We start from the raw sequence: 26110 nt of genomic DNA, 5'->3' as shown, positions 1-26110 counted from the left end.
TGAAGTATCCGCACAGTAACTTACATATGTAAGGACGTGTAACCCACTTTTTCGCGACAGTAAATTGAACGATTCAACAGTTCAATATTGATATCTGTAAGATGTGTAGGCATTACTTACCTCTCGTGATGCAAATGGTACCAGCATACCGATCCCCCCTGATAGTGTAGTGTAAACGAGAGATTCGGACCCCCCTGGAATTAGGGTAGCTTTTTGTAGAGACAGAACAGTCTCGCCAACATAATAATTACACAGGGCCTCCAACTGAAAATACATCAAAAGTACATCACTGATGATTAGAAATGTCAATATACAAGAATGACGCGTGGTCTGAAGTGGGGAAACATAACGTCCAGACAGAGCAGAAAAACGACAAGGCTGCTACTTTCGCAATTTTTTTCTTTATTTCTCATTAAAAAACGTTTAGTGTTTCATTCGTGTCTCTTGTGCTTTAAACTTTTCACAAAATTCTACTAACCTCGAGCAATTCTACTTCGAGGTATTAGCAAAAATGTTAGTTTTTGTGCTGATCAAAATATCATCTCTCCCAACGTTCAGGGCGTTATATCTCAAATACGCATTCCTTAAATTTCCCCAAATTTTGGTATTTTGTTAATCAGCCCCAAAAGAAGCTGTTGATGAAATATAAAGCTTATTAACGCATAAGCATCGAAAGTAGAACCCGTTTTTCTGTCCTGTCTATCGTCCAAGCTAAAAAAGTTAATTATGTGATAGAATTATTGCCCGCTAATTTGACCTCTGACCTCTCTCGCCATGGAGGCATTCCACATTTTCAATTGTCACTCAACTGTCTCATTCCGACACGGAAACGTGCCGGAAAACCCTTCACTTCGGTAGGCGTTCAATGACTTCAGACTTGAACCCATTTGAGGAGGGTCAATGAAGAGGTCGAAAGCTAGGTGTTTCCTCTTCCGCCAACCCGAAGGGATTTGTCGCTTATTCAAGCAAGATATAAGGTCGATATCCCATCTTAAAACTTAATTTGAGCATTTAAATCGAGCGAATTACTATGATCTGCCTAATTACGAGTAAGTCCACAATGCACTGAAAGGGCACAGGTTAACAGGGCAGAAAAACGGTTTTTGGCCTTTTGCCAAAAGGACAGCTTAACGTATTTAAGCTCAATATTTTGTAAACACGTTCTTTTGGAGCCAAACAGCAAAATATCAAATGCGACCAAAATTTATTGAATGCGTATTTGAGATATATAAAGCCGTGTACTTTGGGAGAGGTGATATTTTGATCAGCAGAAAATCTGACATTTTTGTAAATACTAAGTAGATTTACTTTTTGAATTCGACAAAATTTCGTCACAAGTTTCGAGCAGCAGTGACATAAATGAAAGGCTTAAAAATTTGGAGTATTAAACTCCGTTAAATAAAAAAAATCGTGAAAGTAGCAGGCTTGTCGTTTTTCTGCCCTGTCGCACAGGTTAGTGACTTCGCTAAAGGCAGTTTGATTTATTTTTATTTTTTTAAAAGGTGATGAATGATAATAAAGATGATGATGCCTGATGGTGAAGGTGAAGGTGATGACAAGTAAATTTAAAATAGCTTGAAAACTCACCTTTTGCTGTGCGCCATTAAGCAAGCCGCGATCCCAGAATGCCTTATTTCCCGTGGGATCTTCTTCAACATCATCACTTGAGCCTGCCGATAATCGAACCTACCAACCAAAATGTTCTGACTTAAAATAGGTCATCTGTATTATAACGTCATGTGCTACAACTACCAGGATCCCTTGCACACATTAGCATAGCTGTTACACGGAGTGTACTTATAACAAAGTACCTCGACAACTAATTCTTTGTTTGTACGTTACGTGGTCGCGGCCATGTTGGTACTACCATTTAACAAAAGATTTCTCATTAGCATCCATTGTTAACGGTACCACAATGGCCGCCATGTTTTTGTCTTTTAACTCTCTTGGGAATGTTTGCAACCCATCAATACACTCCATCGGCTTGGGCGTAATGTCGTCCTGTTTCAGATCACGTGTCATTCCCTTGAGAATGAGATTCTTTGTTTGAGCTGTATCCATGTGTCTTCTCATGTGCAACCGAGTACAACCGTTAAACAAAGAAATGATACTCTAGGGAATGACATGTGGTCTGAAATGGGAAAACGTTTTGCCAAAGCCGAAGAGGTTTATTGACGGCAAATGGCCTCGTCAGATTCAGATTGTTTGTGATTCAGAATAATTTTCGTGAGTGGTCAAACAGGTTAAAATCCTCTCTGTTGTAGGAATAGGGGCAAAATTAATGAAAAGTAAAGTAAAGTAAAGTAAAGTAAAGTAAAGTAAAGTAAAGTAAAGTAAAGTAAAGTAAAGTAAAGTAAAGTAAAAGTAAAGTAAAGTAAAGTAAAGTAAAGTAAAGTAAAGTAAAGTAAAGTAAAGTAAGTAAAGTAAAGTAAAGTAAAGTAAAGTAAAGTAAAGTAAAGTAAAGTAAAGTAAAGTAAAGTAAAGTAAAGTAAAGTAAAGTAAAGTAAAGTAAAGTAAAGTAAAGTAAAGTACACTATGAATAGCACTGAATAACGCAGTCTCAACTTACCACTCCGATGTTCCCAAATTTGTCAGCAACGGCTAAAGTACTGTAGTCAAGGAAACAGCAACAGGTAACCCACCTGTAGGAAAACAAAGAAAGATAAAAATATGAATATTAGACTGCGCACATATTGAACCCAACTACAGAAAGACCTATTTAAACGGTACGATTCCCCCCACAACAGTCGAGTGCAACATGCTTACGCAAGTATCAGGCCCATGTTTTTGGTCGATTTAAACCCTTCAAACCTTTTGTATAGACAAGTATTATTTATGAAGGATGCAAAATATGTCATGTTTGGTCATTTTCGGGCGAAGAGCATGAACTGTAGCCCATGTTGTTGGTCGATTTTGATCCTTTTCACACCTTTTGTATAGACAAGTATTATTTATGAAGGATGCAAAATATGTCATGTTTGGTCATTTTCGGGCGAAGAGCATGAACTGTAGCCCATGGTTTTGGTCGATTTTGACCCTATTCACACCTTTTGTATAGACATGTATTGTTTATGAAGGATGCAAAATATGCCATGTTTGGTCATTTTCGGGCGAAGAGCATGAACTGTAGCCCATGGTTTTGATGGATTTTGATCCTTTTCACACCTTTTGTATAGACATGTATTATTTATGAAGGATGCAAAATATGTCATGTTTGGCCATTTTCGGGCGAAGAGCATGAACTGTAGCCCATGGTTTTGGTCGATTTTGATCCTTTTCACACCTTTCGTATAGACATGTATTATTTATGAAGGATGCAAAATATGCCATTTTTGGCCATTTTCGGGCGAAGAGCATGAACTGTAGCCCATGGTTTTGATGGATTTTGATCCTTTTCACACCTTTTGTATAGACATGTATTATTTATGAAGGATGCAAAATATGCCATTTTTGGCCATTTTCGGGCGAAGAGCATGAACTGTAGCCCATGGTTTTGGTCGATTTTGACCCTTTTCACACCTTTCGTATAGACATGTATTATTTATGAAGGATGCAAAATATGTCATTTTTGGCCAATTTCGGGCAAAAATAACTACTATTGATTGTATGTAATACTGCAAATTATGTTGAAACTTAATAAAGAAACTTTTTTTTTTTTGAAATTAGCTGAGTTGGACTTTTATTTTACTATCACGAACATAAAGAAAGCCAAGTGAGTCCGCGAGTTTTCCACTCTCAGTTAGATTTCCGGCCACAGGGAACCCAAGTTATCTACTCTGACTCTCTGAAAGTAAACACGATGTGAATTGGCATTATTTAATTGGTCACTTTTATTAGCTTTTAGTTAGCAGTCAAAAATCTAAGGGCGCCAGGACAGACGGATTGGGTTTAAATATGTGCAATTGTTTCAGTTTTTTAATATAGGCATTAAAATAAAAAAAATAAAAAACAGTACTGTACTGAAGGTAAATTTGATTAACTTATTAAAGGAGGGTAATCGCTAACGAAGCGGCGCCGGCGCTGCTTGGCACGGATAGTGCAGCGGTAAATACTCAGAGCGTACGTACAGCTGATTCAAACCAGAAAGACCGTTGGTTGGAAAGATAAGTGAACACTATTTAGTATCCATTTAGAAACAAAGATATATCAATTCAATTAGAAATCTACGAATAACTGAAACAATCACACATATCTCAACCCAATCCGTCTGTCCTGGCGCCCTTGGATTTTTGACTGCTAACTAAAAGCTAATAAAAGTGACCAATTAAATAATGCCTTTTTTACTCTAATGATGAAAAGGTAAATTATACACCGTGAAAAGATGAAAAAACTTACTGACGTTTCGGACGCTAGTCCTTCGTCGGAGTAAAAGAGAAAGAAGTGGTAGAAAGGAGTGTATATATGATAGAATAAGACAAAAGAAACCAATGAGTTTTTTCATCTTTTCACGGTGTATAATTTACCTTTTCATCATTACTGTTTCATTAGAAACACCGACGCAGCTCACACTAATTTTTAGCTAGTTATACCTTTTTTACTCTAATGAGAGACAAGAACCAAGAGATTTAGTTTAAAGATGTCAAGTGTTGTTTTGTAGGTTAGTTTCATTATGGTCAATTTTAAAGATGTTTTTTTAGTTCTGTACGACAGGCGTCATCTTAAGACATTAATTATTGACAAGCTTGTTGGACTACTGTGATTCATTGAACTCAAGCTATGTTTTCCCAGCATGGAACAAGAAGGGCGGCTTTGTCATTTGAATCTATTATTGGCTCAGTAGGAATCGGTAGAATCTCGGGACAAAAAAATTCATTACAACTCATCGTTATAAAACATCGTATCCTCCTGCACAAATCCTTTGCCGATCAGGAAGAATATAAACTAAAAACTTATATTTAATTTCAAAAAATTATATAGATAAAAAGATCGAATCATTTAACGTTACATCATTAAATTAAAAAAAATAAAAATGAATTATTTATATATTTAAATAGAATCTTAAGAATCTTAAAAGATTCTAATAAAGATCTCAGTCCAAAATTACTCAGATCGATAAGATGTTTAAAAATTTAATATCAATATCGAGTCATTTTGATTTGGTGTTTTTTTGCTCAGATACCACCCAGTTGGGTGTCTGTGTGCTTTAACCTCACCGCTGGATTATTCTTTAGAGGTCGATTCTCCTGAGAATTTCCCTCCCCCTCCCTTCTCAAAACCAACCATGCTAAATTGCAATTCCATACGTGAGTTAGCCGTGTCCTGACTTTGATCAGCCTAGAGGTTGTTTCAGGGTTCGATCTGTGAGTTAGCCATGCCCTGACTTTAATCAGCCCAGAGGTTGTTTCAGGGTTCGATCTGTGGGTTAGCCGTGCCCTGACTTTAATCAGCCCAGAGGTTGTTTCAGGGTTCGATCTGTGGGTTAGCCGTGTCCTGACTTTAATCAGCCTATAGGTTGTTTCAGGGTTCGATCTGTGAGTTAGCCATGCCCTGACTTTAATCAGCCCAGAGGTTGTTTCAGGGTTCAATCTGTGAGTTAGCCATGCCCTGACTTTAATCAGCCCAGAGGTTGTTTCAGGGTTCGATCTGTGAGTTACCCATGCCCTGACTTTAATCAGCCCAGAGGTTGTTTCAGGGTTCAATCTGTGAGTTAGCCATGCCCTGACTTTGATCAGCCCAGAGGTTGTTTCAGGGTTCGATCTGTGAGTTAGCCATGCCCTGACTTTAATCAGCCCAGAGGTTGTTTCAGGGTTCGATACAGAGGTTTTCATGGTTCATGGTTTGAAGAAAATGCTGTTAAATTTCTACTCAATCAAAAACGGCGGGTCATCAAATATTTCATACTACATATGGGCGAGGGTCAAGAATGCAACAAATTTCAAGGGGAGGACCACCCCCTCCCCCCTCTTAAAAAAATAAATCACTTCCTAAAATCAATAAAATATTGCCGAAATGCATTAATGCTGTATTCTTATATTAATTTAATCGTTCTCATGAATGAAACTTGTTATTAAAATAATACCGAATTTTGATGGCTAAGGATTAATGATAATTAATTTTCATCCACCAAACTTCGGTATTTTAATTTCCAAATCCGCTAAATCCGTAAAAAAAAAAAAAAAACGACCAACAGCCTCTAAAACTTCAATCCAATCTGCCATTTCCTAATAACTAAAAGACTGTTCTTTAAAATCCTGATTAAAGTTAATACATCCGTCATATTTTGCTGAAATTCGACTTGATCTTTATCACTCAATGAACAGATAATTACCTAAAGATAAAGGGCGTTAAGGACGGACCATTATATAATAGATGAGTGCGGTTTTCCGTAAATCCCGCCAAAAAAAACAATATCGAGCAAGCACTTCGCCTACGGAAAAAATATCGCGCAACCGCTCCTTTCAGTAAAGTAATATCGAGCAAACACACACAAAACTTGCAGTTAATAGAGACTTTGCACCATTACGTGATGGCAGCCATGACAGGAGGCAGGAACAATTTTCATTTCCCATACATCGGTTCATTGGTCAAACACAAAGCATTCAGTCGAGGTTGCAAGGTTCAAATTTGAATAATCCTTTGAAAGTACCTTGGCGCCTCGCTTGAGCGCTTTGTGTTTGACCAGTGAACCGATGTATGGAAAATGGTGAACTGAATCAGGTCTAATTTGATTTGCGCGAGAAAGAATTCAGTTTCCCAGGGAAGAAAGACTATTGCTGTGCCTCCTGTCATGGCTGCCATCACGTGATGGTGCAAAGCCTCTATACGATCCGTAAGATTTTGGTTCATACAATGATAAACCTAACCATATCAGACTATAAGGCTATACGAAAGGAACCAGATGTAATACTGCTATACTTTTGGTTCATACAATAATCAACTTAACTATATCAGACTATAAGGCTATACGAAAGGAACCAGATGTAATACTGCTATACTTTTGGTTCATACAATGATAAACCTAACCATATCAGACTATAAGGCTATACGAAAGGAACCAGATGTAATACTGCTATACTTTTGGTTCATACAATAATCAACTTAACTATATCAGACTATAAGGCTATACGAAAGGAACCAGATGTTATACTGTAAAACTTTTGGTTCATCAACTTAACCATATAAGACTATTAGGCAATACGTAAAACTTAATCAAGCTCTAGAATTGAATTGAATTAAATTAATTGAATTAAGAAACTAGCCATTATAAAATTTTTTTGTCAACTTAGCAAATTGCTCATAGATTTCCATCGACTGTCATCTCATTGATCATAGATGACGTCTTAAGATGTTCAAGACTCAAGTAGAACCACAAGCGCATTATACTGTATTCTTATTATCAGTAGCTTCTCATTCCTTTATATACTATTGTAACTACGTGACAAATTCATTTAACTAATCTAAGCTACATATTTGAAATTTAATAAGTATGAAATCGCACGAGTACAATTCGCCATTTTTGTTTGCTTTCAAGTTCGCTGGAGTGGGCCGAATATACGCGTGTTTATGACCAACAGCCGCCATCTTCGTTGAGAATTCTTATGTTATATCAACCAACATGGCCACCGTGTCTTTTGTCATTTCACTCCTTTTTGGAATGATACATGCATCAAGTTTCACGCTACTGCTCTAAGCGCATGCTCAAGGGATCAAAGTGGGGTCATGGGTCTTAAAAAATTTTATATTTTGATTGTATTTTTTATTTATCGAGCACAATTTTCACTAAATATTCAAGAGCAAGTTGCGAAAATATAGCAATTTTTATGACCCATAATCCCACTTTTTGACACCTTGAGCATGCGCTTAAAGCTGTAGCGCGGAACTCTTGATGCATGTATTGAAAAGCCGAGAAATAATAAGAAATACACCCAAACAACAACAACAACAGACAAAAAAAAACAACAAAACAACAACAACAAAAAATAAAAAACAACAACAAAAAACAAAACAAAACAAAAACAAAACAAAAAAAAAACCCCCAAAAAAACAAAAAAAACAAACAACAATAACAAAAAAACACAACACAACAAAACGAAAAAAGGAAAACGAGAAAAATGGCGACAACCATTTTAAGGCTTATATATAGTGGTTTAGCGCTCACTGGGATATGTGTATAAGAAATGGCACAGGGAGCCCAATTTAGATTAAAGTGAATAGTACAATTAAAATCGGAAAAACAAAATAATTATTAATTAGAAAATACGATAGAATTTTTTTTTTCGAGCGCGCCTTCGTTTTCTTATATAATTTCCCTAGGGTATCTAATGTCGCTCTTATGAATATATACTCTGACAAGGGAGGAAAGTCCAGTCGCCATGTTTGAACAAACAACACACTTTAAACCACGATTTCATCGTCTTTTAAACTGACACACTGGCCATTTTATGATCGGACCTTATATTCCGTTACCGCAGCCGTCAGGAATGGTTTATTTGCTAAATACTGGTTTTTGTTTGAGCTTTTTAAAGACAGATTAGACGCCTATTTGTTACTTAAGACTAACCAAGGAATGCAAAAGACAAGTAGGTAGTAACCATTTGAGTAACCCGCAGTTTATCTCATATAATGATCTATAATCACGATATAAAATCCTACAATGTCCCTATTCTTAATGTTTCCTGCTTCTTCCTTTTTAAATAATAGATTCATTTTGGGAATTTTCGGTGAAAAAAGCGATATAAATTACACTAATGGTGGTTCGTCATGAACGAAGGAGAAACGTTATCCAACGGCAAAAGAAGACACCGAAATAATAATAATAATAATAATAATAATGATAATAATAATAATGATAATAATAACAATAATACTAATACTAATATTAATAATTTTATTTATATAGCGCATTTTCCAATATGCCCAAATGCACTTCTCATGGGATAAAAATAAAATAAAATGAAATATATATATATACTATTTAACAACTATATCTATTTACAATTCTAAATTATTAATATCTAAAAAGAAACTAATGATCTAAAACTAATATCTAAAAACCAATATTGATACTCTAGACTATGTATAAAAAGGATGCTTAAAACGCTATGAAAATACCCAATACCTAAATGCTAAATATGAAAGAGCTACAAATTAAAGGCATCCTTAAACAAATACGTTTTTGGATTCTTTTTAAAAATAGCTAAATTTTTAACGGAGATTAAAATCAAGCAGCCACAGGCTCTGAGTCCCATGCCATGGAGACTATAAAAAGATGCTGGAATTTTCGATTTTTACATCCGTTTTTTCTTAACGAAATTTCTTTTCGAGAGTATATGAATCGTTCTTGGGTATATTGTATAGCATTGTGGCGGATGTGATGAGAATTGAAGAAATAAAAAAATCTAACTCTGAATTTCTAGAGCCTCGCTTATTAGATAATGATTCAAGTGTTTGGTACGAAGACATGACGGTTCATAAGAGTATTGAAACCAAAGTACTTGTGATAATTGCAGAATCCAAGGCCATAAGAAACCAATGCTTTACATGAGGTAATACTACATTAATTATTTAAAATTTGCAACAAGATTTTATGCAAGCGCTCGGAATAACCTTTGTAGCAGACGAATACAATAATGACGGTGCTGTACCTTAGGAAGCCTAGAAAATTCGACAAAATAAAACCCAAAAAAAAAAAAAAAAACAAAAAAAAACCCAACAAACCAAACAAAATCAAAAAACAAAACAAAACAAAAACCAAATATGAAATAAATACACAAATTTACTTGTCCAAGTTCTTGCCCATTGTCTTATTAAAGAATTTGTCTGGCAAATGTTCAAGAAACCTTGAATATTTTGGCGATAAAGACAAGCGCGCTAATTAAAAAATCCATTTATAAAAAAAACAAAAAGCAATTGTAATTGTCAATAAAATAGAATACTGATATATATTTTTTTGCTTTTAGATAAAAAGATTTTATGCTCAAGAAAAAGTGAAAGCTTAAAAGAAAAAATTATCGTTTCTCGATATTTGGATATAATTACGTTCTTTTTCAAAACTAAGTTCTTTTAAACCTTACAAATTAAAGAAATTCATTCGACGTCCATCATATATCCATAATAACCATACTTTTAATAATAATTTCTAATTGTCGCCTCTTTGATTAAAAAAAAAATTATAATAAATAATAATAATGATAATTAATAATAGTTGAAAAGACTAAAAGTAGTTTGGGAACCGCATTAAACAGAAACCAGTTTTGCAGCATGGTGAAATTAAAAGCTGTCCAAATGCTCTTTCAGATAGATCCAGGTACATTTTATTAGTTTAAGTAAACTTGGAGCTAAAAATAATCTTATTGAAATTGTCATAAATCATGGGCACGAATTTGGCGGCGCTGACAACCAATCAATGATACAATAGCATATATCCGGCTCTTGGCACTGGCAAATATAAATAACGCTATGCATAGCTAGAACTGCTGCGTTATACGTTGACCACGCTTGTCGAATAACGACGCTCGCTCTTCGGACTCAAAGAAAGTCGAGACAATTTTTTTTGTCTTTTTATACTCGAATGTTTTTATCGGGCATCGACCAGTGAAATCCTTGGACGCGTTTGTGGAACTATATCTGGATTTAAAGATGCTGGATAATTTTACGAATTCAAGCAAACTACAGCGAGGCACAGATGTGCAGTATTCTAGACAACAGCTCCATACGTATAGGGATGGCCTAATCCTACTCGTTCTCTGTCTACTTGAATCCTTTTTGATCCTCCTTGCTAACACTACCGTGTTCGTGCTAATTATCAAGCACAAAAAACTACGGCGAAAGAACAATTACTGCTTAATCAGCCTGGCGATTTCCGACTTTCTCACTGGTTTGGTGGCTCTTCCTCTAGTGATAGCTTGTCAATATGACATGAACGCATGTACGCCCATGGATCTATCCCAGCGCTTCTTGTCTTTCTCGACGATTCTTCACCTTCTGGTAGCGACAAGCGAGCGTTACTTTAAGATTCGCTATCCTTTGCGATACAAATACTACGTGACCGGAGCACGGATTGGTCTGATTCTTGTTGCTGTTTGGGCAATGTCACTTGCCTTCTCCTTGATCCAACTTACATGGATTAATCACACAGAAGAAGAGAGGTATTACGATTTTATTTTCTCCACCTCTTGCGTCGTTGCGTTCGCGTTTTTGCCATTCGTCATCACGGTCGCCGCGAATGTGCATGTGCTATGGATAATCCACAAGGAGAAAGAGATTCGCTACCGAATGGTTCAACACGAGCGAAGTCCCCAGTGTAGGAAGGGAAGCAAGAGAAGATCAAACGAGAGAAAAGCCGTTCTGGTGTATTTGGCGATGACAGTTAGTTTCATGGTTGGGTTTCTGCCCTATTTCATCCTGACATTCATGGCCGACATGCAAGAAGATGTTGGATTTGGGGTTAGTTTGTTTTTCTTGATTCTCAGATTCACCGCCCCCCTTGTTGACCCTTTGCTCTATACCTTCTTCAAGACGGATTTCAAGAGCGCCTTCATAGATATGGTTGGTAAGCCTCTACCATCGACTGAACGGACAGTCCAAACAAGGGTGTAATATGTGAGAGACTGAGAGGTACCCTTTGCTCTATACCTTCTTATAAAGACTGATATCAAGAGGGTCTAGATATGGGCAGTAAGACTGTAATATCCGAGAGAATTGTTCTATAGTTGCCAAAGCAAGAGTCTGCTTCTAAATGAAAGCCCATTTCAAGAGCGCCTCATAGTCAATACTGAACCACTATACTAACGCCTGCAAGAACTGTTCGGCCAAGCTGGGGTATAATATCTACTGACACCGGAAGAGTAGGTCCGTGGGAATTGTTCTTTGTAAACCCATTGTAGAGTGAAGTCATTAAACCCGTGAAATAGATATTACACTAACACACTTTAGTAGACCTTAATTACATTGTTTTCTTTTGTGTTTATTTGACTATTACATGTTGACTAATAATTTTTATTTCACGGGTTAAATACCCTCGCTCTAAGACTTATGATCGCTAACTATTACTATCCTATGCACGGACAGTACAAAAAGGTTGAATATCTGGGAAATGTGGTATCGAAGTGAGAAAAGTTAGTGGTGATAATAATAAATGATAAACTTTATTTCTATAGCGCAATTATCCTATGCTCAAGGCGTTTAAAGTGATGATACCACCTTGGTTGTTAAAAGAAAGAAAGAAAGAAAGGAAGAAAGGAAGAAAGGAAGAAAGGAAGAAGAAAGAAGAAAGAAGAAAGGAGACAGAAAAAGAAGACAGAAAAGAATAGAAAACAGACAGCCCAGGTATAACGGCCGCAAGGCCGACGCACCCCTCGACAGAAGCCCCCTCCGCCCTTCATCCCTCCTCCTTCAGCCCCCGTCCCCCTCCTCCCTCCGCCCCCTCCCCCCTCAAGTCGAACGGCCGAAGCCGAACGGCACCACACGCGAAGGAAGAAAAAAAAGGAGAAATTGCTTGAGTTAATTGGTAATCAAGTGGCAGCATTTTAGCACTTTAAATAACAAGAAACCCAAAACATTTTACAAAGAGTCGCCAAGTCTTTACTCAGGTGTTCAAATAAGAAAAAACTCGGACTGAAGCGATTGTTGTTAGATCAGCTTGATTGCATTATCTGAGTTTATTAGTGGTTTTTATCTCCCGGGATGAGCCAAGCTTTCAGTTATTCAAAAAATAATATTATAATTCGATGTTAGTCTCGGACGCTTCAAATGTAAACTTGATAAATGGCCGTTCAGAACACAACTGGAAAAAAACTTCTTCGCAACTACAAAATGACGTAAATGTCAAAATTCTTAATTAATTTTCAAACTATGGAAGTCACTAAAAATACATGTCAAATTTATCTTGGATGTGAGGATAGCAGAAAAACACAAAATAAGTTTACCCCCGATGGGATTTGTGCCATTTCCTCATAGTATTCATCTCTTATCCTTCCATGGAAGATCATTTTGGAAGGGTCTATAGAAGTATAAAAATGCATGGACAAAAATATAGAAACGGTAATCTCCAATTTATTTCAATGCTGATTTGTGGAGAATTTGAATTCTATCGTATTAATGCTACGACGCGTAGTTTTTTTTGGATCGTTTTCGGGTCGTTTTCGCGCGTCCACACACGCATCTGTTTTCCAAAAGCTGCGTTTCCAAGCCAAAGAAAATTTTCCGTTTTCAAAAATATTCGGATATGTGAGACGGGAATTTAGAATCGGTTAGATTGGCAAATATAGTGTCGTAAGTGACAGCCCTTTTTAAAAGCCGACATCCGATCTGAGAAAAAATTGAAACAGTTACATTAACGCACACTAAAAATAAACTGCTTCGAAGATATTAAATCGAGTGTCTCGCTGACTGAATAACACGAGAAGGTCACTAAATTTGTCTACCTTACGATCACTTTGAAATCCTTGCAATTAATTTCAATCTCGCTATGAGTTGATAACGTTTACCGTTATCGATCTAATAGTAATGCAGTTAAGAAAAAAAACAACACACACACACACACAAAAAAACTTTCAATTCTGATTTCTTGGTCTGCGGTTTTAAACTGCATCAGTCAACGCATTTTGATAAGCGTTCTGTTCTAACTAATTTAAGTATGGAAATTTGTACATCACATCTCAGTGATTTTTGCATAGGGGAAAAATGAAATTGGTTTTGGAGATTAGACAAAATCAACGCACTATTTCTGTACTTTTTTATACATGTGATTTTTTCTTGACTATATATTGAAGAAAAAATGAAATCCGTTTTAGAAATGACGAATAATTAACGCAAGATTTCTGTTCTCTTTTCTTCATTCGTTTTCTTGTTATGTGCTTGGAGTCAGGCCGCAAGAACGACACGGGTTTTCTTCATCAGTTTTTCGCTAGACCCCTATGACAACGATTTTACGATACATAAAAGACTGGATTTTTATCATTACAAATTACTTTACACGCACCATGTTCATTTGGAGAAAAAAATTGGTTGAAAGGAATGGAGACCTTGTTGAAGAAGCAACAAAAGAAAACCTAATTTTTTCTGAAGCACGTTCTAGGCTTGTAATAAACTACTTCGACGATGAGGCGGCCATCTTGAATCGCAAGGCATTATGGGTCGTCCAGGGGGTAAAACTAAGCAAAGATGCTGAAATTACGACCCCACGATATTTGAGAAATTTCCTCAGTTGTGAAACTGTGATTTTCTTTAAAAAAGCAAACATCTCATTTAGGAAATAGAACATCAGTTTACGCCTAAATGCTCGCCTCTAATCAAAGCGACCCGCGTTGTATTTGGTGTCGTCTGTTGATTCTTGGTTCTCTTCTGATTTTCGAGGTTTACTCTATGTTGCTAGATTTTTTTGGCCTCCCTCAAAAATGAACTTGTAATTGTGATTAGATTCTGTGAAAGAAGAACCACTCTGTGAAACCACTATCAAATCCCATTGTCGTAATTATGGCCAGTTTTGTCAACACTGGGAGACATTTCCAAATTGGTGCACATAATGTGACGCATGCAGAGATAAATGATACAAATTACAAAACAAATTGCCACAAAAGCCTTAATGAAAGAGTTCAAAGATTAAAACCCTTTTAAAAGTATTTTGCATGAGAGATTAATAGGAAAATACAAAGGAAACTATCAAAACTTTTTCAATTTCCACAGTTTCCTCCTACCCTCCCATCGAATATAATTTAAGAAATTTTATATTTCATAATTTAATATTTTTTAAATACACTAGACAAAACGTGCCCAAAACTAACGAGTTTCTTTGCTTAATTAGTCACATAGTTCTTCGACATTTTTGAAACCATGGACATTGGATTAAATTGGAATCGAATTGAGTAATTAATAACTAAAATAAAAAATACCATCGACCATCAAATGCTGACTAAGCTCCAAAATATAGATTAACGATGCTATAGCATGACTAAATCCTACTAAACGACTTGTGCTAACAGGAGAGAAGACGAAGCGATGCTATAGCATGACTAAATGCTACTAAACGACTTGTGCTAACAGGAGAGAAGACAAAGCGATGCTATAGCATGAACGAATCTTACTAAACGAATTGTGCTAACAGGAAAGAAGACGAAGCGATGCTATAGCATGAATGAATCTTACTAAATGACTTGTGCTAACAGGAAAGAAGAGGAAGCGATGCTATAGCATGACTAAATCTTACTAAACGACTCGTGCTAACAGGAGAGAAGACGAAGCGATGCTATAGCATGAATGAATCTTACTAAACGACTTGTGCTAACAGGAAAGAAGACGAAGCGATGCTATAGCATGAATGAATCTTACTAAACGACTTGTGCTAACAGGAAAGAAGAGGAAGCGATGCTATAGCATGACTAAATCTTACTAAACGACTTGTGCTAACAGGAAAGAAGACGAAGCGATGCTATAGCATGAATGAATCTTACTAAACGACTTGTGCTAACAGGAAAGAAGACGAAGCGATGCTATAGCATGACTAAATCTCACTAAACGACTTGCGCTAACAGGAGAGATAGAAGACGAAGTTTCAGCTTTGCTGCTTATAATGTCAATTATAGGGCAAACAGCATTACATATAAGAAAAAAATTATAAGGAATTCTGTTATGGGACGACGGCTCTCGGTATGAGCTTCGGGATCTTTATTATACTTTTCTGTGTTGAACTTATTTCACAAGCTGTATTTATAATAATTCTATAACAGGTTTCAGTCTATAATCAATGTGATAGTATCGTTGAATCATGATTGGCTAAAAGAATAAGTAGATTCCTTAGCACGATATTCTATTGATTAAACATAGCTTAAACTAAAGTTAATATATGAATATATTGTTAATGTATAGGAAAGGCTACAAGGAATATTTCTATCATAAGATTCTAGAGAATAATCCTAAAATAACTAAGCAAAGGGGTAAAAACTGTGTAGAGCGTAACCAGAGGTACAAATGCTAATGGCAGGAGCTAAGAGGTTTACTTGTGAATTCAAAGCATACCATTATCTAAACTTGTGTGTGATGGTAGCCTTACTGAAATGTTATATCGATATTTTTATATAGCTAATTGATCGTTCTTTATCTTGTTTTCATAAGATAAGAAATAGTAATTAGAAAACTGATGTCTTGCTTAGTCTGTAAAAACATTCATTTTCTCTCTCATAACAATTCTATAGAAAAATGCACCTCAGGGATGGCACAGCTTGGGAACCAACACATTTTTCATAGTTTTCCAAAGTTCTCGAAGCTATATTACATATATAAGACCCTCGATTAAAATTTCATAAGGAATTGTATAGAAAAATGCCAAATGGGATGGCAAATCTTGGGAACCGAAACATTTTTCATAGCTTCACAACGTTTTTGAAACCATGGACACTGGATTAAGGTTACTGGAGACCTTCGTGGGTAACTCCCCCCCCCCCCCCCCCCCCCCAAAGTTATTGAAAAAAAACCAACAAACGATTTGAACAAAAAGTAAACAAATCACCTAAGGTGTAGTAATTCACCACAATCCTATCGGAGTAGTGCTGGTAATTTGTGGAACTTTTCAACGCTATATTGATTCCGTTAGTTCTGGTTGGCTGGCGGTATCTTTCTGTTGACAGACATCTTAAAACTTTCTTTCTCTCTGATCGATTTTACGCCTATTCCCTATCTTTATATGAATTAATAGGGGATATTTGTACATTATCTATTGCTTATTCATATGGTGAAATTCTTTTGTCTATACGCGCTTACGACATGTGTAGATGTACCCGATTCGTGTTTAAGGCTCCGGCATTGTTTCCAATTATAAAATCGCTTTCAAATACTGTAATATATTTTTCGTAATCTTTATCATCTGACCTTTAAAACGATATATGGTTTTATATGGTTTTGTTGGACGTGTTGCGTAGAGAGAGTATATATATTATTATATATAAGATATTCTCGAGAATTTCATAAGGAATCGTATAGAAAAATGCCCCTGGATGGCAAATCTTGGAAACCGAAACATTTTCCCACCACCACGACATTCTAGTCAAACGATTATAAACTGAAACTTCAACTTTTTACTAATACCAAGGTGCTCTCTTTCATTTCTGGTGTCTGCTCGTTGTGCTGAATAAGGTCACGTGACGTGTTACTTTAAATACATTTGACGAATCAAAAAACAATTACACATATCAGCATTCTTTGAGAAAATAAAAGGTCGGACTGCAGCCTAGAAAAGATGACAAAATAAGACAGACAAACGAGCAAGCCATAAGTTCCTCAAACAAATTCGCAGCCAGGATTCACTTGTTGGCGGACTGCAATTAAAAACAAGCTTTACATCTTTACAGTGCAAATAAAGATCAGTCAAAAGCGGCCACTAACAATGCCACCGGCCTTTCACTTAAACACACGAAAGAGCTCCCTGAATACACCTGCATTTTTCTTTATTACTCTTTCATATGAACAGCAGTTTGAGATTCTCACAGCATTGGCCATAATTCGGTTAGATTTTTTTAGGAAGCAAGAATGGTGTGCACTGCTAATGCGACACCTCGCACACCTGTGTCTAATAGTTCTCAATCCTGTTCAGGTGTTGAAATGGGAATTTTTCAAGAACAGTTTCAAATTGTTAGCTATATCAGGCATGATATTTTCGTGTATTTTGAAGCTCTTTTAGGAAAGTGTCTTGTAGTGTTGCGTAGCAACGATGTTCAATTCGTTAGGCACTGAGTTATTTCCAAACAAATAAAAAAGTACGAGGTTTCTAGAAGTGCGCAAGACGTTATAGCCGCCATGTCGCAAAGCAAAAATGAAAGCTAAAAAAAGAAATGAGACAAATAATCGAATACCGCCGTCAAGATCTGCACAAATAAGGTTGATTGATCTCGTTAGTATTCCCCCTTCACTTTTAACAGAAAGGAAAAAAAAGGATTCATGTTAAGTAGAGCAAACATCATTTCAGACACAAGTGTGTAAACAAAAAATATAAAAACTTTTTCACTTGATTAAAAAGAATGGTCCAATTTTAGCAAATAAAGATCGCAAAGAATTCAATGTACGTTAAATGTGCAAAAAAGAGTGCGTTAGTGGAAAGAACTAATTGATAGCAATATTTTAAAGAATTTATTATTTTTCGTAATCATTTAGTCCTGTAAAATTATTGTTTTTCTACTTATATGTCACGCACCTAACTGGAAGAAGGTTGTCATATAAAAAGCAAATTGCCCTAATTCACTATGACTTCACATCAAAACAATCTGTCTAAACGCAAAGGATCATGGTCGTCGTAGGGGGTCAAATCAACGCAAATTCACAAAACTTTTTTTCTAAAACCCGTATCAATCCACGAAGAGAAGTAGAATAGCCAGCAAACACTCAGAATATTTTTTAGTACATATCAACATATATTATATCTGAAAACCAGACCATTTTAGATTAAACTGTTTCGCTAGGAGCAAATTTTTGTTGAATTTTCTATTGGATTTGGCGATTCTATCCCCCACATAAACAAGCTGTTCATTTGAAATAACGGCGGATAGCACGAATTCAGGTAAAAAAAAAGTAATTTTTTATGCTTTTCTTCTATAAACCCATTTCATGTGCTTTTATATCTTTATATCTTGTGAAATAATGACTGGCTGACCTCGTTTTCCTGCACTTGTCAGCCATTATGAGAGGGTGTATTCCTATTTGGTATCTTATTATTCGTTTTATTCGTATTATTCGCTTGACAACGTTCTTGCAATTAGGTGTACACCGTTGGTAAGAAAAACGATAATTAAAGAACGTAACGAGTAACCAAACTAAAGAAAAAAAATTTAAAAAGCATATTTAAAATTGAGGAAAAAAAAAAAAAAAACCGTGCTTCATTAACGTTTTAAAAATTTATTCATTAAAAAAAACGAAGACGAAAAGCAAAGTTATTGTTCAATATGAAGCCTATGTACGATATATTGGACTTAATAATGGAGCATCTAATAAAAATGTCAACTTCACGAAAACACATCAAAGGCTTTTCTCTAGAAGGAAATTAGGTCTCTAAAGATTGTTATTATAGCTGTTGGGAAGGGCATACATTGATCTTCGTTAACTGAATACGAACTAATAATGTTGTTCAGCTGTCTTTCTTTTTTGATTGTAGACTTTGGACAAAATCAATTTTTACATTTCATGGTCAATGAGGAGCACAGCTTTGCAGGTGATTCGGAATCTAGGCGCGCGATACATTGTTTTTCACAATCGCGAAAAGTATTTTCTAACCCTAACCTTTATCTCTTGTCAAAAGGAAATATTTTCCTCCAAAGGCGACGACTACACACGTTATTTCGAAGAGATATTTGGTGAATCTTTTCACAGATGAGTTTTATTTTCTTTATTATCGAGTACAATCTTTTGTTTATTTAGCTATGATCAAATGTACGCTGATTGGCTTATAAGTTCACAGGGCTGAGAGGATTGAAATAAATTGGTTGTATCTGTAATTACAATTTTTTTTCCAATAAGAGATGCACAAGATAGGAAACTTATACTCCACGCCACATTAATTTCGGCCAACGCTTTTCGGTAAAAGGTTAAAGACAGAACATCATGTTAAAAAAGCGAATCAATATCTTAAATTGTTTCCGTTGAAAAATGAATGAATTAAGTTAAAGGTAAAACTAAAACGTGTTTCGATTCAGATTACATAGTCTTTTAACTACGATTAGTATCTTTAAATGAAACATATAATTACTATCCATTTTTCCATCAATTTATTAAACTTGGGAGCACTTGGGAGGCCAAAGAAAAAAACTAAATTAAGAAAGTCTTGTATCGTGCAACTAGTAATACTAAATGCTGGTCATTATGACTGGAAAAATCAAATTTACAATAACCTTCATGTCACCATGAGCAAAATAATGATGCTTTTAAAATACTGTTTTTATGAACCAGTTATATTTTGTATACTTATTGAAGTCTTTTAAGATACCTAGATATACGAGAGCTTAAGAGCTAAAGTAGCCTGTTCCGATCTAATTTATTGATGAAAGAAGTGCGACAGTTACAAAGAGGTTAAATACATAATACTCATTTCCTGTCGGTTTGTGGGTTTTTTTGGGGGGGGGGGGGGGGGGGTAATAAGCCTTTTATTGGAATAAACTAGAACTTTGAACCTGTAAAAAATGATTTTTCTTGCAATGAACTTTTTTTAACTGTTTGTTGTTTTTTTCCCAATAAACTTGAACTTGAACAAGTAATAGCAGGTGCGCCTCTATTACCTTACATAACCGTTCAGCGAATCCTGTTATAAAGCGAGGAGAACGCGTCGCCGAATCAGCGAATTTTAATAATGTCATAAACGTTGCGCATTTAGCTTGAGCATATTGTCAAATTTTTTTCCTCGAAGATTTATCGCTAATAGAAAAAACAACAAATAAATAAACTGCGCGTACAATTAAGGCAGGAATTCGACCACGAAGAAACAAGCAAGCAGACCAGCTCTTGAACGAAAATGACCCATATATGGATATTAATGACCCATATAAGGATAATGATGTGGAATGAGGTAATGTAATACTATTTGCGCAATCTTACCTGGGATTGACGTCATCAGCGAAAATAACGAGGTGGTTGTCTCTGGGTTTATACTTGACTAGGTGTACAGAGTCCTGCACGTCACTGACTGCAATACGCGTACCCATGCTTTTGATCTCCACTATAAAGTTGGGCAGTTTCTAAGTCAAGGGAAAACAGACGTTATTTAAATATCACAAGAGATTGGTTAATCTCCTACCCTATAGTTTGTTTTCCTCCTAAATGGCGGCCCTGTCTCTTCCTTACTAACCTCACCCTGTATCAGAGGGTCGTAAAACAACCACTGGAGACGTAAAGAAAATCTGGCAAGGAACACCCCTAGTGTCTACCCCTATGATGGTGAGAGCCCCGGGGAGGGGGGGGGGGGGGGGGGCGGGAAGGGGATACTCCCCTATATTCGCTATACGGGTACGTGCCGCCAAACAGGGTATGGTTTTCAGCGATTCTACTCTGGAACACGGTATATAATATCGCGCTCGCTATCATTCTCTTGGTAATGATTGAAAATATCTATTGAAGTTCTTCCTTAATGGGCGTGAAAGAGAGACTGCAGCCAGTGAGGAATGAACAATTTAGTATGTGCGCAGGTGAGAGTGTTTTGTGCAAATAGGTATTCCTACCTTATTTTCGCATTTCCTAAGCATTTTTTTCTTGCCAAGGTCATAAACTCGAAGCAGACGACCAATTCCAACTAACAGTCGACCCTGCAAATCAGAACAGAAGAAAGGTAAAACGAGGGGAAAAAAGGTCAATTTTGGAGAAGGAAGGAAAGGACAGAGAAGGAAAGTGTTAGAAAAAGAAAGCATATGGGAAGGGAGGGATGAAAGAGAAGGAAAGGAAAACAAAGGGACAGGTAAGGCGGAAAAGTCAAATTTATCTGGGAGAAGGGAGAAGGGAAGGAAGGGAGAAAACACGGGAAGAAAGGGGCGGAAGAAAAGGAAAGAAAAGGGAAAAAAGGGACAGGAAAGGAAACAAGAGACAGGTAAGGGAAACAACTGACAGGTAAGGTAAAAAAGTAAATTTTAACTGGGGGGAAGGGAGGGAGAATGGGAGGGAGGAAAGAGAAGGAAAGGAAGAGAATGGAAGGATAGCAAAAGAAAGGGAAGGTATTAAAGGAAAGGAAGGGGGACAGACAGACAGACTTATTCAACTGACCTGGAAAGGTTCGAGGGCACCAGGTATGTCATCTACTTCAGTCTGTGAAGAAATTACATCAAAACGAATTGATTCTGCACTTTATTTTATCAATGCATCTATTTACTACCCATTCATTTACTCATTCATAAAACCATGCAGCCAGTCACTTATCATAAATCCATCCATTCATTATCCATCCAATCATTGCCAAACTAAACAACCCAGCCAATATTTAGCAGTCAGTCAGTAACCTTGTAAACACGTCAGATTAGAGGAATAGAGGAGTGAGGGTGTTAATAGTGTACTTGCTTCTCATCTCTGGGGTCTCGGGTTCAATTCCCAGACTTGGCATAACATGTTAGTAGAGTTCGTTAGGTCTCTCACTTAATTCATGGGATTTTATCTGGATCCTCAGGGTTTTTCTACCTTCACAATGGAAACCTAACCAGCTAAATTCCAATTCGATTAGAGAGTTAGCTATGCCTTGACTTTCATTAGCCCAGATGTTGTTTCAGAGTTTGATCTATGAGTTAGCCATGCCCTGACTTGGATCAGCTCAGAGGCTGTTTCTTTCTAGTTTGGAACTAGATATGCCCTGACTTGGATCAGCTCAGAGGGAGGCTGTTTCAGGGTATCGATAAAATTTGAAGGTTTTATCCTAGTCCTCACCTTGTGTTGAAACTCCAGTTTATAAGTGCCATCAGGTTGCTCGACCATTCTGTAGGCATGTAGGTATCCAGCCGCACACGAACGAGGGTTCAGAGTCATGTCCTTAGCTGTTCCAACGATAACGAATGATTCTTCTGGTCGACAGCTGAACGATAACACGCACACACTGAGAACAACAAGTACGACAAGTAAAAAAAGACAGTCAGTAATGGTATCCAGGATAATATATAAATATAAATGATAAAGCAGGCTTCACATAAACTGCTGTGCACAATGTGTGCAAAAGTAGAATTAACGGCTTGAACCAACGTGGCCGCGATAACGTAATGTCTGAATGAAGAATAGATAGAGATCGACTTCTGCATCGTTGTACGCAACATGTTTGATCGGGTGAACACGGTCTGAAACGTTGCCAGGAATGCAGTAATATTTTTAGCCCGTGAAATTCAACCAAGTGTACCGCATTGGTACTACAATTCTGCGATTTATAGGTAGCTTGCCCCAAATTATAGTTTTGGCTGTATTATTAAGTTATGCAACGTGTGACTTTACACGCAACACTGAGTTCTGGGTTGCACCGTGTGTCCGGCTAGTAATGTAGCTTTAACGATCAACGTACTGCGCATGCTTTTTTGAAAGTGCCCACTGTTTTCCTGCCAATTTTTTGGTCATGCCGAGTTCTTTCCCAAAGGGTCCTAAAAAGCAATCCTAAGAGATGAGAGCCAAATAAGAACGAAATCAAAACTGTCATCCCACATCAGCGTCCAGATAAGTTATGTCATACAAGGACGATCGTTGAAGGATTTTTTCTCTAGCATGTCTCTGGGCTCTGAGGACACGAGGTAAGACCACAGAGCAATCCTGTAAAACATGCATTTGTGAATTGAACTATTCATATATTTTGTTGAGTAGATTTGTTCTAAAACCCCTGGGGTCATAGAGATAATTGGATACCATGAGTGGCATGCGCTGCTAAGGGGACGTCTCTCACCTTTGCATATAACAGTTTAAGCAACTTGCCCCCTGATTCTCCAGTTTTCTCTGTGTCTGCGAGTTGCACGCTGAAATTTTGTGTCTTTTTTGCTGCCGTCAATCAAACCTAATCAGTCGGTACCTTTTATATTTTTGACTGGCGGCAGCGAAAAACCAAATTTCAGCGTGCAGCTCGAAGATACATAGTTTGGATGTTTATGAAAATTGTAGTAAGTGTGCTCATTGTTATGCGTGCTGCGCTGTAAATGGTTGCATCCTTTGATCATCATATCAACACATACCTGATCACTGCTTCATTCTGTTCAAGTTGTACCAAGTCCATTGTTTCTCCCTGTATCGGACAATAAACAATAGATTTTAATAGGGAAAATTGTGTTCATTTAAACTTTCTGAGATTTATTGCTGTGAGAGCAGTCTTCTGATACGCTTCGCTTTGCTTATTACCTTAGCATATTAGCCATTCCGAGGTCGAGGAAAAGACTGGGTTGAGTTGGCATTACAAACATTTATTTTCTCACTCAAGCTCTTCAAAATTCTTAGAAAACGTGCTGAAGTGCACGCATGCGCAAACGTTTTTCTCTAGTGTCGTCGCCATCTTGTCGTCTAAAACAGCCCCACAATGCATTGCAATGCCCTAGAATTGCTTACGTGAGATCAAAGGCAAAATAATATTTGACTGTAAAAGCGTTGAAAGCGCAAATAAAAATTCAGTGTATGTCGGCTGTATTGTCATCCCACATCAGCGTCCAGATATGTCAAGTCATGTAAGGACGATCGTTGAAGGATCTTTGCTCTAGCATGTCTCTGGGCTCTGAGGACACGAGGTAAGACCACAGAGCAATCCTGTTCAACATGCAGGTGTACAAATATTTAAAACTATCCAAAAATAAATACAAAAAAATCTTTCATATAAAAAATGCAAAATATTGCTTTATTTCTTAAATAAAAGTGCAAATTAAGAGCATTTAGATTACCTCATTTCAAATTGCATTTCGACCAATCATTTTATCAAGAGATGTTTATCAAACGATAAAAACGTGATGCTTAATGTGTCTATTTTCCATATAATCTAACCTTAATAGGATCAAGCACTCGCATAACAGATGCCCACATTCCATTTCCAGCTTTAGGTGAACCAAACTGCTGCTCTGACAAATCCTCGTTCAAGAACTCAGCTGCCATCTGTGCCGCCATTTCCTTCTCTTCATCACCAGCCATTTCTACCCTTTCCTGGAAAAGACATACAGACAAATTAAAAATCCAGGAAGAGAATTTTTGAATTTTCCAGGAATGGCTGTAATGTTTTCCCATTTCAGACCCTGTGTCATTCCCTAGAGTATCATTTCTATGTTTAATGAACGAATAGACCCCTTGCATGTGACATCGAAGGAGCTCAATTTGGAGGACAAAAATAAATAATCTCAATCTCCAGAAAATTGGAAACTTATGTTATGCCCAAATTGCGCTGCATTCCGAAGTGCTGCAAGTGATCTACATGAATGAATCTTATTCTCACGAAAATGACACATGGTCTGAAATAGGAAAACATTACGTCCAAGCTAAAATAGGTCAATTTTAACAAAATAGACCTCTTGCATGTGACGTCAAAGCTGCACTCCGAGGAGCTGCAAGGGGTGTATTATACAAAATCTACTCTATGGTCAAATGAACTAGTCACACTCTGGCTGTCAAATAAACTAGTCACACTCTGTCTGTCAAATAAACTAGTCACACTCTGTCTGTCAAATGAACTAGTCACACTCTGTCTGTCAAATGAACTAGTCACACTCTGTCTGTCAAATAAACTAGTCACACTCTGTCTGTCAAATAAACTAGTCACACTCTGTCAGTCAAATAAACTAGTCACACTCTGTCTGTCAAATAAACTAGTCACACTCTGTCTGTCAAATGAACTAGTCACACTCTGTCTGTCAAATGAACTAGTCACACTCTGTCTGTCAAATAAACTAGTCACACTCTGTCTGTCAAATGAACTAGTCGCACTCCGTCTGTCAAATAAACTAGTCACACTCTGTCTGTCAAATAAACTAGTCACACTCTGTCTGTCAAATAAACTAGTCACACTCTGTCTGTCAAATAAACTAGTCACACTCTGTCTGTTAAATGAACTAGTCACACTCTGTCTGTCAAATGAACTAGTCACACTCTGTCTGTCAAATGAACTAGTCACACTCTGTCTGTCAAATAAACTAGTCACACTCTGTCTGTCAAATGAACTAGTCACACTCCGTCTGTCAAATAAACTAGTCACACTCCGTCTGGCAAATAAACTAGTCACACTCTGTCTGTCAAATAAACTAGTCACACTCTGTCTGTCAAATAAACTAGTCACACTCTGTCTGTCAAATAAACTAGTCACACTCTGTCTGTCAAATAAACTAGTTCTGGTCAAATGGTATGGTAACTTCATATTTAAACACAGAATCCCTCTTTTGCAATCCTCTTTTGCAATTTTGAAATCCTTTGCCTGTCAAATGAACAAGTCACTTTTTGTCTGACAAATGAACTAGTCACACTTTATCTGTCCGTCAAAACATTAAGCCTACCTCAGCCAACTGCTGCTTTTTCTCATCCTTAGAAGTATCAGTATATGCGTTATGATCCGTTTCTATGATGATCAGGCTGCTGCTAGGTGAATGGATTACGAACTTTCGAGGGGTGTACCTCAGGGGTGTGGCCACTTGGTTGAAAACCGCACCCAGTTTTTCTAAAGCTAAAATTCTGAAAATAACAAGAAACTCGGTAAGGAATAAAAAAGGATAGACTGCAGAGGTTTACATCT

At 36.8% G+C, this 26110-nt stretch overlaps 2 protein-coding genes across 4 annotated transcripts in view; one reads left to right on the top strand and one right to left on the bottom strand.

The window, feature by feature from the left end:
- LOC116300585 (splicing factor 3B subunit 3) overlaps window positions 1–26110 on the bottom strand; it is a 46152-nt gene that overhangs the window by 5718 nt on the left and 14324 nt on the right. For all 3 annotated transcript variants that reach the window (XR_016120462.1, XM_089034226.1, XM_089034225.1), the window contains 10 exons: window positions 25875–26049; window positions 24382–24537; window positions 23589–23638; window positions 22315–22480; window positions 21664–21705; window positions 21129–21212; window positions 20509–20648; window positions 2570–2642; window positions 1588–1686; window positions 121–264 (listed from right to left, as the gene is read on the bottom strand). Coding sequence is in view for 2 of the 3 variants with exons in the window: in XM_089034226.1 (XP_088890352.1) it covers window positions 121–264; window positions 1588–1686; window positions 2570–2642; window positions 20509–20648; window positions 21129–21212; window positions 21664–21705; window positions 22315–22480; window positions 23589–23638; window positions 24382–24537; window positions 25875–26049 (1129 nt within the window). In the remaining variant the exon portion in view is untranslated. The remainder of the gene's footprint in view (window positions 1–120; window positions 265–1587; window positions 1687–2569; window positions 2643–20508; window positions 20649–21128; window positions 21213–21663; window positions 21706–22314; window positions 22481–23588; window positions 23639–24381; window positions 24538–25874; window positions 26050–26110) is intronic.
- Window positions 10403–12089, top strand: LOC116300586 (octopamine receptor beta-1R). Its single transcript, XM_031709475.1, has one exon. The coding sequence runs from the start codon at window positions 10579–10581 to the stop codon at window positions 11536–11538; it is 960 nt and encodes a 319-aa protein (XP_031565335.1). The 5' UTR covers window positions 10403–10578; the 3' UTR covers window positions 11539–12089.

This window comes from Actinia tenebrosa, unplaced genomic scaffold (genome assembly GCF_029948245.1).
Source record: "Actinia tenebrosa isolate PJP-AT-01 unplaced genomic scaffold, QUT_ActTen_1.0 PGA_scaffold2__45_contigs__length_23673736, whole genome shotgun sequence".
NCBI classification, from domain to species: Eukaryota; Metazoa; Cnidaria; class Anthozoa; order Actiniaria; family Actiniidae; genus Actinia; species Actinia tenebrosa.
Note: the sequence above shows the minus strand (reverse complement) of the source record. Positions and strands in the feature narration are given on the sequence as shown.